The following is a 15,242-nucleotide window of genomic DNA, read 5'->3' on the forward strand; positions in this document are numbered from 1 at the left end:
ATTCACCTAGTTTGCACCTGGCACTAAAACGCCTACATTTTTTAGCTCGCAGGCAGGGGGTTAATCCCAGTTCAACTCACAGATCAGATGAGTGCAGACATTTACTTTTATTATTATTATTATCATCATCATCATCATTGCTCATTATTTGAGATCGGATTTCTTGGCGGAATTTTTAGTAGTATTTAGCAGGTCTTGAAAATATAAGTTGGCAACAGTGGAATCAAGGTGTAGTAAAGCTAATGCAGTGAGCTCGCAGTTGCGATCAGCAGTATTATGTAAAAAGGAAGTCAGCTCCCAGACGAAACTATCTTTACATCGGTCTGTTTTCAGACCATTTTTGCTTTACGGGAGCGAAAGCTGGGTGGACTCAAGATATCTTATTCATAAGTTAGAAGTAACAGATATGAAAGTAGCAAGAATGATTGCTGGTACAAACAGTGGGAACAATGGCAGGAGGGTATACGGAATGAGGAGATAAAGGCTAATTTAGGAATGAACTCAATGGATGAAGCTGTACGCATAAACCGGCTTCGGTGGTGGGGTGATGTGAGGAGAATGGAGGAGGATAGGTTACCTTGGAAAATAATGGACTCTGCTATGGAGGGTAAGAGAAGTAGAGGGAGACCAAGACGACGATGGTTAGACTCTGTTTCTAACGATTTAAAGATAAGAGGTATAGGACTAAATGAGGCCACAACACTAGTTGCAAATCGAGGATTGTGGCGATGTTTAGTAAATTCACAGAGGCTTGCAGACTGGATGCTGAAAGGCATAACAGTCTATAATGATAATGTATGTATGTCTCGGAATGTACTAGTCAGAGATTTGTCGGCATATGGTGCCAGACTGGAAACATATATTGCTGTTAATTGGGAAAAGATTCATCCTTCTAACACTAGGCATAAGCAAATGACAGTTTTTGCTGGTTTCTGGAAATTCTGTCATCATTGACAAACCGACTTTTGCAATTGGACGCCTCAGTTCAAAAGTTACAGACTATGAATCGCATGTTAGATCCATATTGACGGTTGAACTTTTTACAACTAATGAAGTTCATTCTGGTTCCGTCATCTTCATTTCCTGTTTCCAGCTTCCCGGGTCGGGTTTTGAATAAAGGACCTCCATCGCTGCTTGTCTCTCCAACACTCTTCTTGTTTTTTAAGTACATCTTCTGGTTTTCCTCCCCTCTTCTCTATGCACTCCGACACTGAATCTGTCCACCTTTTTCGGGGTCTTCCTCATGATCTCTTTCCTGTTAACTTCTCTGAAAAAGCTTATTGTGGCACTCTGTCTTCTCCCATTCTCATCATATGCCCATATCACTTAAGCTTCGTTGTTTCTATCCCGTCTTGAAGTTTCAAGATTCCTGTCCTTTTGTGTATCTCTTCATTTCTAATTCTATCCTTTCTGGCCTTGCCCTCGATACCTCGTGGGAATTTCATCTCCGCTGGCTGTATTCTACTCTCCTCTTGTTTTGTTGTAGTCCACGATCTAGCTGCAAAGGTTAGTATGGGTTCATAATAGGTTGAATATAATACTTTCTTTTGTTTCTTCGGGACATCTTGGTTCCACAAAATACCCCTTACACTTTGGTAAATGCTGTTTGCTTGTTGTATTCTTTTCCCAATTTCATTGGTTATCTTTCCATCTTCTGTGAAAACACTTCCCAAGTACTTGAAACTTTTAACCATTTCCAGAATTTTACCATTCAGTTTTATCTTTCCTCTTCCTTCCTTCCTTCCTTCCTTCCTTCCTTCCTTCCTTCCTTCCTTCCCCTTGTCATCACTGTTGTTTTACTTTTCTGTCTTACTTTCAACCCAAATTTTTCTATCTCTTGATTCCATACATCTACTTGTTTTTGCACTTCCGTTTCATCCTCACCCCCATATCACTATATCATTTGCAAACATGGCTTTGTTGCCTGTCTTCCCAATCTCTGTTTAATGTTCTTATGAATTTCATCCATGACTATGGTGAATAATATGGGGGATAGTACACTTCCCTGTCGGAGACCAGTTTCCGTATTGGTTTCGTATTGACTTTAAACATCCAAGATAAAATTCTAAAATACAGTAGTTTAATTCTGTAAAATCTACCTGTGCAATACAAGTTGGCATTTGATAAATCGCCTGTCTAAAAAGCTGCATAAGACATGTTTTGACCTAACCTAGAGGTCATCATCAACTAAAATAACACAAAGATGAAAGACATACAAAATAGTGATACATATAAAACCTAGGACAGAATACAATCAACAAATGCAATACACAACCTATGTTCAAAATGTTCATAGCTTCAATCTTGGACAAATCTAGTTGTAAACAGGTGTGGGCCTATTTATCACAAGTATTGGTTGGCTGGAGGAATACTTTAAAATTGTGAAGACTGTCAAATGTTATCTATGACAAATTGACATTTGACAGTCTTCACCTGGGCAGAATAAAAGCACAAAAGATTAGAAGTGATATAGGCGGAGATGTGTCGAATTGGACATACAATGCTCTAACACCCCAGGCCAAATAGAATGTCTTATTTGCCCTGGAACAATGTGTGTTTTGAAAAAGTATGGAAAAAGTTTCCACCACTAGCCCATATAGAATGCACTGCTATTGCCCTAACCGCTACCCTAACCAGTCCAGACCAATGCTGTTTGCACAAGGGAAATTAGAGGCCTAAGGACGCTTCGCAGCTCTAACCAGGGGGTTACGCCCCCCCAGACCCCCTTTGCTTGTCCTCAGATCACTGCGTCTTCTCCAGGCCCCACACTAAGCTATCCAGACCAGTGGTTTTTGTCCAGGCCTTACCCTAACCTGTCCAGACCAATTGGGGTTGCACAGGGGTAACTAGAGGCTTAAGGCTACTTCGTGGCTTTAACCTGGGGTGCTTATGCCCCCAAACCCACTTTCCTCGTCCACATGTCACTAGTCTTCTCCACCCCCTACCCTACTATCCAGACAAATTGACGATGTCTACGGCTAAACAATGCCTAAGTATGGCTGCCGCATTGCAGAGACGTTATTTATCACTTAGACACTGTCTAAAACCGATGTTCAACCGGTCATGTTTAAACACTGCCGAGAGCACTGTTTAACCTCAAATGAGTGGGGTGAAGCACAATCAGAGGTTATGTACCATGAAATACAGTATGTAATTTGTATTATGTTGAGACGATTCCGGGAAGAAAGGTTAGTCCGACGGCCTCTCTGTGGGTCGCCCGCTGCTAAATCGCAGCGATTCGTTTGACATGCATGGGGAGATAATCATAAAATAAGGTTTCACTTTACGAGAGACTTGTTTCTTGAGACTGACAAAGTGACAGTCCGGTAACTGTCGACTTGAATACAGTTCTTGGCAACAGATATATTTTATTATATACATGGGGTAATTTCCATGGAATTATAGGTCACTTCGACTACAGGCATATCAGAATTGTGTGTCCCGATTGTCTGAGGGCTGTGACATACATCAACCGGGAGGGATTCACTTATATTTACTGCCAAGTAAACACACATAATAGTGAAAACTAAAAAGTTTTTTTTTTGCTAGGGGCTTTACGTCGCACTGACACAGATAGGTCTTATGGCGACGACAAAACTACTAAAAAGTAGGTTGTATGGGATTTTTATATATATAATTGTATAAGTTTTCGACAACTGCCAGATAGGAAAAGACAAGTAGTGGTGATTATCGTTTAAAGAGGACTGGGGAAGAAGAGCCGTGGCCATAATAACAGCCCTAGTATTTGCCTGGTGTAAAAGTAGGGAAACTACGGAAAACAATCTTCACGGCTGCCGATGATGCATTTCGAAGCTACGATCTCCAGAATGCAAGCTACATCTATATGGCCCGTACAACACATTCGGTTACACATTACTATTGCTTCATCTTCCCTTCGTCGAAGCTACCGTATTTATGAATAGATTACGCTCACTGTAACAACACTATAAGCAAAGCTACATTTCCCCATACGGTGGCGTGTCGCTTTAGTGTCGATAATATGAGATTTCATTTGCACCGAAAGCGATACTCTTATCTGTGGGCAAGTAATGCTCGGCCATATTTGAGTAATGTGTAGGAAGACAAACAGCTGACTGGCGTTCGGCGTGCTCACCGACGAATTTCATTGGTTGCGACAAGCAAAGAGTTGCATGAAAGATACTTCTGTCTCCATTTTCAAACCAAAATCGAAACTTTAAGGGATGTCTAGTTAAACATCGACTGAACATTGTTTATGCAATGGAAGATCGTGAATGATTTAGACGATTAGGTAGACGATGTCTAAGGATTAAAACTAGTCATCTTTTCTGCAATCGGCCCATTGTGTTTACACAGGAAGCGGTCTTGTATTACTTTAACTTCCGTTCTCTCCAATCCACCTGGGGGGGCTTATGCCTCCTCATCTTAGTTCTTAACTAGATGGTTGGCAGCCTTATCGACCACTCTGACCATGTTCTCCACAAGAAGAGCGCGAGAAGTAGGCAATAGACAGTCACTCCGCACAAAGCCGAGGCTCTAATATTGGAACGCATGGGCTGCAATTTTGATTCGGTTATGATCAGAGAATAATATACTTTGCAGTCATGCAGATTTTGAGAAAATCTTGTTTTATATCTAATTACTGTTGGTATTCAACCTCCAACTGGATTTTTAATTATTTGAACTTTCAAAACATTGTGAATTATGTATATTCCAACAAATGTGCTTCGTTTTTGCAAAAAAAAAAAGAAGTGATTTTTGAAGCAATTAGTGAAAAGTATGCACAATATTTCCATTCAAAACTATTCATACATTTTTTAATAATATCAATATAAAAATTTATAACCGCTGGTTGAAAGAACACCAGACTGTGAGATGTTGACGCTATAACTGGAACTACTGTATCTGCACTTAGCGAGTTGCTTACAATTAAGGAGCGATCCTTAGTAATACACACGTAGGACTGCTGTAAGTAACGCAGGCGAAGGTTTGTTCCTAGCCTGCAATCCAATCTCTAGTTGATTGTGCACTATAACGTTCATTTCCTTTTACCAGTTACGCATTCTCTGGCCTGTTTCACAAGCTGAAGTTACTTGCTCTTTGACAGTATATTGTAATGTGGCAGGGGAGGTAAATAAAGACGCAACTGGTAACGTTTAAGTTTCTACACGTAAGATTTATTTACTTTCATTTTTTGCACACTACGCAGGCACACTAATTCACAGTTTGCATTCTCTCTATTCACGCTAACTGTCACACCGGTTGTTCCCTGTAACACAAGTTAACACACACACACAGCTACAGTGTTCCATTACAGTCACATATACTCTAATACACATCCCTGGTTAAACTCTGTACACTAACACAACCATCCAGTTTACAGCTTTCATACAACAGTCTCAGAATTCTGTACGTGGTACACCATCGCAACAGCCACTAGCACTCGTCCTCATCCAGTGGTTGTCACAACAGTCTTCATTACTGTCCCCTGCCGATCCTCAGTCACTCTCCCACGTTGCACCAGAAGCACAAAACTCGCTCCACAGCCGCTGGACATGAGAGGCAAATCCTCGACAACAGACTCGGCTCCGTAAATGGAACACTCACACCATGGCACTGACTGCACTCGCTTGACTAACTGAACTTTGTACAACACTCACTAGACTGTGTCGTCAACAACACTCACTCAACTGTGTCGTCAACAGCATTCCCGCGACTGTCTACCTACCTGTCTTAAATAGTCACGCCTAGTTGTTCCTGAACAGTCTTGAAGCTGGATTTGCCCAGAACACACTCGGCCCTCAATCCACTAGAGGTTTCCAGGTGACAGTAGCAGAGGAGACAAGCACTCCTACTGTTAGCTCGTCCTTCCTGAGGTGAACAAGTGGTGGGCCAGTAGCTTGGCTAGCGGGCGGGGCCATACTAATTTGCTCCTTGCTTGGGAACAATACTGGCGGACACTGCACACTGTTAATTTGTGCAATATATATCAAATCAGTAATTACAGTAGAATAGTTTTATGTGTAAAGACAAATGGACATGCTTAACTCTGTTATTTCTATTTTTAATGTTGCTGTCTATTTTTTTTTTTGTAAAAGGGAAGCCTCTGAAGTTGCTCGTATACTGTATGTCAGTCCCATGTTGGTAGATTTACCTGCACATGAAAGAACTGTGGGATAAAATTGCAGCACCTCAACATCTTGATAACGATAAAAGTAGTTTGTGTCTGAGAAGAATTTCTATTGAATGTATTTTAGAATCCACACTTATTGTTCGAATTTCTGTTTGAAACTTTTCGTATGATTTTATCAATATGTTTCAGAGTGGTGATTCCTCGAAGACTCCACTGAAAGTTGCAGAGTCTGTTTTAGAAAAAGACAAAAAACTACCTGCATGGACCATTGATTTGAAGGAACCACTTCAGCCAGGAAAATCAACTGCTGTAAGTGTAGTTTAATGTGAATTATGATTTTTTTTCATTGTGTCTTCATAGAAAGGTTTGGCTTTCACCATGGACATGGAAGCCATAATTGAATAGTTGGAAAATATATTGTAAAATCTCATATCAAACTTGTGGGCACTATTTTCATCATACTAACATTTCATAATACAGTACTATATTTTACTAAACTCAGCATAACTTATTCATTCATATTTATCCATAACCTCAGTAAGTGTGTGTGTTTCCAATTACAGTCCTTACCTCAACTATAATTGTGCACATCGTGAAGTACAAATAAGAATTTTCAGCACAAAGAAATAATCAATATAAAAGAAAATTGAAATTACTAAAAATTTATACAGCACAGAAATGTAGATTATTTATAGTGCAGCAGATAAAAATGAACTTTTTCCCTTGAATTACGAATGATACAGTTTTCAAGAAACCTTAGTTAGCTATGTAGGCTATACCAATTAAAAGTGAAGAAAAAGATAATGAAAAATAAACAAAGAAATGTACAAAATTAATAAACGTAAAATAAAATTATTTACACATTATATTCTAAATGTTGAAAACTATAAAAGAATTACTAATGTGGGGAAATAATATAATTCATAAGCAATTTGTGTAGATATGATACTCCAAATACTAAATGTCCAGGTTACTATATTTACTCACATACCGTATTTGCTTGCATATAACTTGCCACAGCGTATATTTCGCACCCCCCCCCCCCTTTTTTTTAAATTAGAGGAAAAAAATCCCTGCACATAACTCGCATTAATGTCTGGCGTCATAAAGACATGCAATACATACATGAAATAAAGTTTGGGTATTCTGTGGATGTGCCTACATTAAATATCGGATCTGTACCAATTGCTGTTACGGTACTTTGTGCAAGGGGAAGCTGCATTTCTTTCTACCTGCAGAACAGTTGAGGCTAGCTGTTGTAACATAAATACCTAACTCGCAAACCTCCGCCCTAAGGCCGCATTCCCAGCCAGTCAGTCACACTCAGCCATACCTCTCACTCTTCCATCTTTGCCAATATGCTTATCGCTACCTGTCTGGCAGAGCTTATCACGTGAACTGGGAGTGTTTCCCTGTCCAGGCAGTCAAGTGATTGTGGTATTAGTTATCGTCCATCTGTTGTATTGGCGTCAAGTACCAGTATTCTGTCTTCACATTTCATTGTTGTTTCTCAGTTAAGTTTTCTTGTGTAGGTTGATCTTTAAGTTATAGAGAAATGTGGGCTGGGTTTAAACTCAAAGTGATAAAATATGCTGAAGACCATAGTAACAGAGCTGCCAGTCAAGAATTCAGTGTGACTGAGTTTAATGTTCGCTACTAGCATAAACAGAAAGCTGCGCCAGAAACCACCAACTGAACACTTAAGATATTCAGAGGGCCAGAAACTGGTAAGTTTCCTTAGCTGGAAGACGAGTTGCTGCATTTCGTTACAGAGTTGCAGAATTACGACTTTAGTATCTTGCACGGGTTGCTACATTTCAAAGCGCCCAAACTGCCAATTAAAGGAGGAATCGGCAACTGGGCATGAAAAACAGCATTGCACTGTCGTGCCAGCAATAACCGCAGATGGAAGAAACTTGCCTCTGTACGCTATTTTCAAAAGAAAAACTGTGCCTAAAGCAAAGTTTCCCAAAGGCATTCATGTACGGGTTCAAGATGGCTGGATACAGCTCTTGTCCAGGACTGGGTCCGTATGGTGTAGGGAGCACGGCCAGGGGCACTGCTTCATCGCCCAGCAATGCTAGTGAGGGACAAGTTTCCGTGGACACTTAGTGGACGACACGAAGAAACGTCTTCAGGAAATGAAATGAATTCCTGGTGGACTCGCACATTGTGTACAGCCCTTTGATGTTTCAGTCAACAAGCCCTTTACGGACAGCATACGTAAATTGTGTGACGAATGGATGGCAGGAGGGGAGCGTGAGAGAGGCCGTCAGTTTAACTCGTGTGTGATTGGGTTATGTGTGCATGGGTTATGGTGTGAAGAGTTTCTTGAAGACTGGCATCACAAATGCGTTGGGACGGAAGTCAGGATGATCCAGTATGGGATGGTGACCAGAATGATGCACGTGAGAATAGCCCAGAGATTGAAGGCAGTGACAGTGAACAGGGTAACAAGCAAATATGGTATTTGCCCCACATTTTTTCACTATTTTGAGGCAGGGAATTGAGGGGAGGGGAAATTACGCAATGTCTTTCAGAGTTTGAGCAAAAGTTGTATGGCCATTTAAAAGAAAAATACAAGAAATACTCACTGGTAGGCAAGAGATGTTATTTATTAACACACATTTAACCATTCAACTCAATGAATGTATACATAAACAAAGGTACCGTTTTTACACATATAATCCCCGCATATTCTTTAAAACAAATTGGCGTGCGGGTTTTATTTGCATCGAGGTTGACAACACTCCTAGCTCATATATTTTTTTATGTTGGGGGTACAATCATGCTTTGTGTAACTGCAGATGGAATAACTGTCCCCATATGTCATATTTAAATGGAAAAGTATTCAGACTTTTAATTATAAACTGCCTTTACATAAAAAAATAGTATTTTACAGAGTACCTCGATTCTCCATTTTTGGAGGGACTATGAAAATAAAACGTACAACACGGGAAAACGGAAAATCGGGAATGAATGAAAACCATCAACGATTTGGCTAAACATGACAAAAATGAAATATGTGTAATTAAAATCTTACCAAAACTCCTAAACCAAACCAAACTACAGCCCCAATGGGCCTTTGCCTGCCAAGCGACCGCTGCTCAGCCCGAAGGCCTGTAGATAACAGGGCGACTCATGGTCAGTGTGACAAATCCTCTTGGCCGATAATCCTGGCTCTCTACACCGGGGTTGCCATCTCACCATTTGATAGCTCCTCAATTAGAGGTAATCACGTAGGCTGATGGAACCAGCCCTTATGTCCAGGTAAAAATGCCTGATCTGGCCGGGAATCGAACCCGGGCCCTCCGGATGAGAGAGGCAAGCGAGTTAGACTGCGAAACCAGCATCAAACATTAATTACTGGTACGCAAATTCAAAATCTTGATACTTCATGTTCAATTTTCAGTGGAATCTTTGTCAGCTTCCCGTGAAAACTTCTTTCAGTTCAGCAACTTTGATTAGTCAAACTCTTTGAAAAATCTAATAACGCCAAGCCAAACAACAATCGACCACAAGTAGTTTTTAATTCTCTCATTTAATAAAATAAATCACATTAGATACAAAAACGCCCAACATGAGAGCGAAATCCCTTTTGTTAATCTTACATTGTAATTTGGTCTCCCGTAAACTGTTCATAGTCAGTTTCTAGAAATCTTGTACAGCGTAAATTAGGCATACATCTACTAAAGGTTATGTTGAACTCAAGAACATGGTTTCGAATGTAAGTATCGATTCTCAAAAGTTCTTGAATGCATTATATTAAATTCTGCCAATCGCTAATCCACTCAAATTGGAAAGAGGGAAAAAATATATATAAAAACTTCAGAAATTACGGTTATTTGTGACCTTGAGCTCAGCTGAAAAGCGCGCTCTCTGCACATGTCGGTACAAGTTGGAAATGACACAAAGTATTTAAATGTAACATGCGCAAATAAAACAACTGCAGTTTTTTGCATTTTAACATAAAAGCCTGAAGTTCCCAGTCTTACATTAGTACCAAAACAGTAATAAGCAATCCCAAGATCTCCCATGGCTTTTTTTTTAATGTAAGGTGCAACACTTGTTCTAGTCTCGATAACATAATCGCTCGCATACCGTATGATATTAAAATACTAGATTTGTGTCAAGAAACAGTTTCGATTCCTGCCTGAAAGCCCAGTTGCTATACAGTGCCCTGAGAAATGTGCTGAAAGCCTGTTCGGCAATACAATTGAAAACAGTAAAAATATAAACATCTAACCCGGGACATAATGTGGACTTTTTATAAGTGCGAACATTTGACAAAACTCGTTCAGTCTTCAAGTAGAGCTGTCGAAATGCACCGTCTCTCCTTACAGTTGTTGTGGCCACTCTCTGCTTTACGATTTCAGAGATTCTTTAAACGATACCACCCAAATGCGATGCTAAGATGGTCCCTTATGCAAGTTCACCGCTGATCGCTTTACCAGTACAGTACTTGCTCTAATTATCGCAATGACCTGGCGTTGCTGCCAAGATCCATAAGTATGCCACAGCCATCCTTTCGCGAGATACAGTTTATTGAAAAACGCTTGATTGAGGATTTAGTGTTGATGGGGCTGAAATTTCTGGATAGTTGATCCGGGAAATGGTTTCTTCAAGGAATGGATAATGCAGGATTTTTACAACATGATTTAATTATGATGTTCACGGGACCACGTAATTTGAACGCATTATCTGGGAAAATGTAGTTTCCGGGAATGGGTAACAGAGGTTCCACTGTAATTTAAATTCAAAATTTCTCCGAGTCACGATACAACGCATCTTCCGGAACGTGCAGGGGTAGCTTTCTGCACTTTCACTCCGGTGTGTCTGTAGTGCGTTTCTTTGTTGCTAAGTTTGAATGAAACTGTATACTTTTTGTAATCGGTGTTTTAAGGAACGCCACAATACCACGTAGCAGGCAGTGTGTGGAGAAGCAGAATCCGCGAAGACCTGCGATGCCGACAGCAAGCGAAAAAGTGAGGCTCATAATTATAATCGATTCGTAAGTATTGAACAGTACTGTCAATGCCGATGGAACTGCTTTTTTTTTTTTTTTTACTGCCAAGCCCAGACAGACTTTTCGTTTTAAATGACATGGGGTGCAGACAGAAGTGATAGACTTCCTCCCTTTATCATAGGAAAGTTCCATAAGCCACGATGTTTTAAGGGTGTCGGACACTTTCCGTGCAAGTACAAGGCATTTAAAAATGCAAACAGTACAATAAACCAAAAAATAAAACACTTGCACATGGGAGCCAGCATACCGTATTTTCTTGCATAAATCACGCATCCCAATATTTTCAGGTCCAATGTGGAGAAAAAGAAATGTTCACGTATTTGACACACCCACTTTTTTGAACTTCCATCATGCAGCTCCGGATGCATTTCGAAATTAAGATGTCAACTACTCAGGTAGCAGCTTTCCTATTGCAAAACCGGGCATTCCAAATACCAGGCAACATGCTGTTATCAGCCCGTAGAAAACACCACTGCACTAGTTCACAGTTCAGTGAGAGAAACAGCACAGAAATGACTAGTGATGCTCTGTTCCAGTCTGTTACAAATGTATTATGAGTTTCGGGTACGGGGCATACATTTTGCTGTGATCTCAGAATTGTTTGTTAGTCCACAGTGAGCGAGTATTCCAGTAATGCTGCATCATATAAACTTGCGGTGATCAGTTATAGTGGGCCGCAAGTATTCAGTGTCCGAATGCAACGTGCGCTTCCGCGTAAACAGAGAAGTGCACTCAAGCGACCAACAAGTCTCACAAAGCATTTCACAGACCAAAAAGCGGCAAGTTCTCGGAACTACAGAAGGATCTGCTTAAATATATGATTTTGTTATGCAACGTTGGGGATATGCAGTTTCTCACGAAATGCTGTATTTTAAAGGACAAGAAATGGCTGCTGCACTTGGAATCAGTGTCTCGGGTTTGAAGTTTAGCCGAGGCTTGATGAAGAGAAATGGACTTTCTCTTCGATGAAGATCATCATGATGCCACAAAATGCAGAATGATTTCAACCAAAAATTGATATAAATTTTCATCGCTTTGTGATAAGAAGCATAAAGTGAAGGAATATATGTTCTACCAAATAAAAACTACACGTCAGATGCCAATCGGTTTCCGTATGCCACAAATTGGAACAATCGATAAGAAAGGGACATAGAGTGTTACGTACGTGCTACCGGAAGCGAAAAAAAAAAAAAAAAAAGTGTACTGCAAGGCTTGCTGTAACAGGGGTAATGGCAGAAAACATCCACGGTATGGTGTTCTAAAATGAAGAACAACGCCTAAAGTTATATTTCCGCAAGGGATCCATGTTCGTATCCAAGAAAAAGGGTGGATAGACACGTCACTCTTACAAGATTGGATACGAAAGGTTCGGGGAAATATATCAGGGATCCCTCCTTTGATGCCTGGCCCTTCTCGTGTTGGACAGTTTTCTTTTTTGGTCGGTATATCGTCCCTTGATAGCCAAAAGGGCCAACGTTACATTTTTGTGAAATCGAGTTATTGGTATATTCGTATTTGGCGATGTGAAATGCACTTTCTGGCAAAGGGGCAGACGTCTTTGTCCCATAGTAAGACAAAAAATACAAAATTAAAGTATGAGTCAAGGGCGAACGTTCTTCAGACGTTACCGCCATAAGGGCCAACGTCCTATCTTGACAATACATGTAGCCTGCTTTACGAACGAAAATAGGGTATGTTATATCCTTAGTTGGAGCTTTGTTACAATTACAGATAATGTAATTTACAATGTATCATTACGTATGTATCCGTATTATGCTTCAGCATCAGCTAGAGGTACAGTTTACTTTGTTTTATTTGTAATATTCAAGTTGCAAAAATCTGTTTATAACACAATCTCAGACTGAGATTCCTCGTGGACTGTTGTATTTGTGTCGAATAGCAACAGTTAGAGAAGAAATAATTCCAACACACTTCAGTTTCCAAATAAGTCATCCATAACAACATTTGGAGGTAAGGTAATAAACATTTATTTTATATCAAAGTACATAACTTAAGATTGTGTCTTGCTTTTAGGTCAAGCCATGCAAGAGTCTTGTGAGGTTATGTTATTTTAATATTTCCATTATTGTAAGTTTTAGATGTTGCTGTGTACAGTTAATTACAGTAAGAAGTTAGATTATATTTTGTAAATAAAGTTTAGGCTTAGCCATACTTCAAGAAATGGGCTTTCTATTGTTTTTCAATATTTATTTCATAATTACGAATAAGTTTATACGAAGTTCGCGAAGTCTTTTACTTAATTTTAAAATAACAGAAAATTTCGAAATAGTGATTTTAAACCTTGTGCAGGCTGTAAATAAATCATGCCTTTTGTTTTTCTTTGAACTGCACCACGGTGTTAGCACGGTCTCGTCGTATTGTTCAACTCTCATTACCCCCATTTGAAGGAGCCTTTAATGTCAGCATTAGAGAGAGTACGTCTCCAGAATAAAAAAATCAGCCATTGGTAAATGGTGAAATTGTTGATCCTGTTGATTCTGTATTATATATGCCTACACCGCCTGACAAAAATATTGAAGTACCGTACCCAAAAGGAGTAGAGGAAACGAAAAGAAACAATGTGTTGAGATGGTATGTGATTTTGTTTTTTTACAAAATAGAGTCAAATTTGCAAAGAGCCCACTTATCGGAATGAGCGTCCTGTTATGGATGTGTATCTGCAGGAAGTAGACGAAGCATCAAGCACTTGCCCCTTTACTGTGATTCATGCCCTGGACAGAATAAGAATCAGCAAATGCTAGGAACAATGAGATCATGTCTTAGCCAATCTACTTCAGTCCAGACAATTAAAATAACATACGTAATGCCAGGGCATTCCTGCCAATTCAATGCATTCCACAGTTGAATCAAATTACTGAAGTAGAACTACAGTATATGGGCTCCCAGTGAGTGGTCCACAATTATTCGTAACGTCCGAACACAGCCTGCTCCATATGAGGTAAAAGTGCTGACATATAAAGATTTATATGGCTGGAAAGAATTTGTTAGTGGTATTTCCATGATAAGACCAGATAGGACTAAGGTAATGTGGAGGGATATAAGACAGGTTCTATTTTCTAAGGACTCATATAAGGTATTAGTAAAATGCTCATTGCAGCTTAATGATAGTACTGGGTATAGAAGACTGAAATCAAGCAAAAAATCTAAGAGATCACACCGAGCTGCCTTAGTAAAACCTCGAGTTCTTTATACTAAGAAACTTCCAGTATCTTCAGCCAAGTACAAGGATTTGCGTAACTTGTGCACATTAGGTGTTATTCCTCCTTGTTACTACAATGAATACCTCAGTCTGAAACCCACGCCTAATGTACCAGATACACTGTTAGAAACGGAAGAGGTTGTCTGAGTGGAAATTCTACTTTATTTAACAAGTACTTGAGTATTTTGGTTTTATTTCAAGTAATGTAGTTCAAATTTCTAGCTAGATCATCCCGAACTTCTGTTTTTTTATTACCCCATAGTATAAGTACACTGCTAACATGTTTGATCATTTATTACATGTAGTCTATATTTATGGCTGTAAGGTAATTTTCAAATGATTAAATACTATAAATACATTGATGTGATTTGATTACTCGATTTCCATTTAATTTGTGTGCAGTTTTACTTCTTTCAATAATAATTATTTAAGATTGAGATTCAGCACAGCAAAACTGACATCCAAATACTTGCTGCCAAAAGGGCCAATGACAGATAGTTTCCTGCAAAAGGGCCAAGGTATTAATTCCAATATGGAGGCTTACTGGCAAAAAGGCGAACGTCGCAGTTTTAACATGTATTTTATATCTATTTCAGTTACACCCAATAATAACAGAAAAAAATAGTATCAACATAAACAGAAAAGTTGCACGCTTTATATGAACTATCATTATTTACCTGAAGATAAACCAACATTTTTTTTTTTTTTTTTTTTTTTTTTGCTTCTCCTGAAAAATTAACAAAATGTAACATTGGCCCTTTTGGCTATCAAGGGACGATACCATTGTATAGTCCTAGCCGCCTGAGCACACGGAGGGCCTTGACTCGGAATATGTCCGAGATGCCCACTCCCATTCCATAGCAACTAGTATGCCGACTCTCAGG

At 39.5% G+C, this 15,242-nt stretch overlaps 1 protein-coding gene across 1 annotated transcript in view; it reads left to right on the top strand.

Annotated features, from left to right (window-relative positions):
- The window catches only part of LOC136864121 (dolichyl-diphosphooligosaccharide--protein glycosyltransferase subunit 1), a 271,291-nt gene that overhangs the window by 23,572 nt on the left and 232,477 nt on the right, over positions 1–15,242 (top strand). Inside the window, exon 2 of the mRNA XM_067140725.2 lies at positions 6,302–6,421. Coding sequence (XP_066996826.2) covers positions 6,302–6,421 — 120 coding nt within the window. The remainder of the gene's footprint in view (positions 1–6,301; positions 6,422–15,242) is intronic.

This window comes from Anabrus simplex, chromosome 2 (assembly GCF_040414725.1).
Source record: "Anabrus simplex isolate iqAnaSimp1 chromosome 2, ASM4041472v1, whole genome shotgun sequence".
Taxonomy (NCBI): Eukaryota; Metazoa; Arthropoda; class Insecta; order Orthoptera; family Tettigoniidae; genus Anabrus; species Anabrus simplex.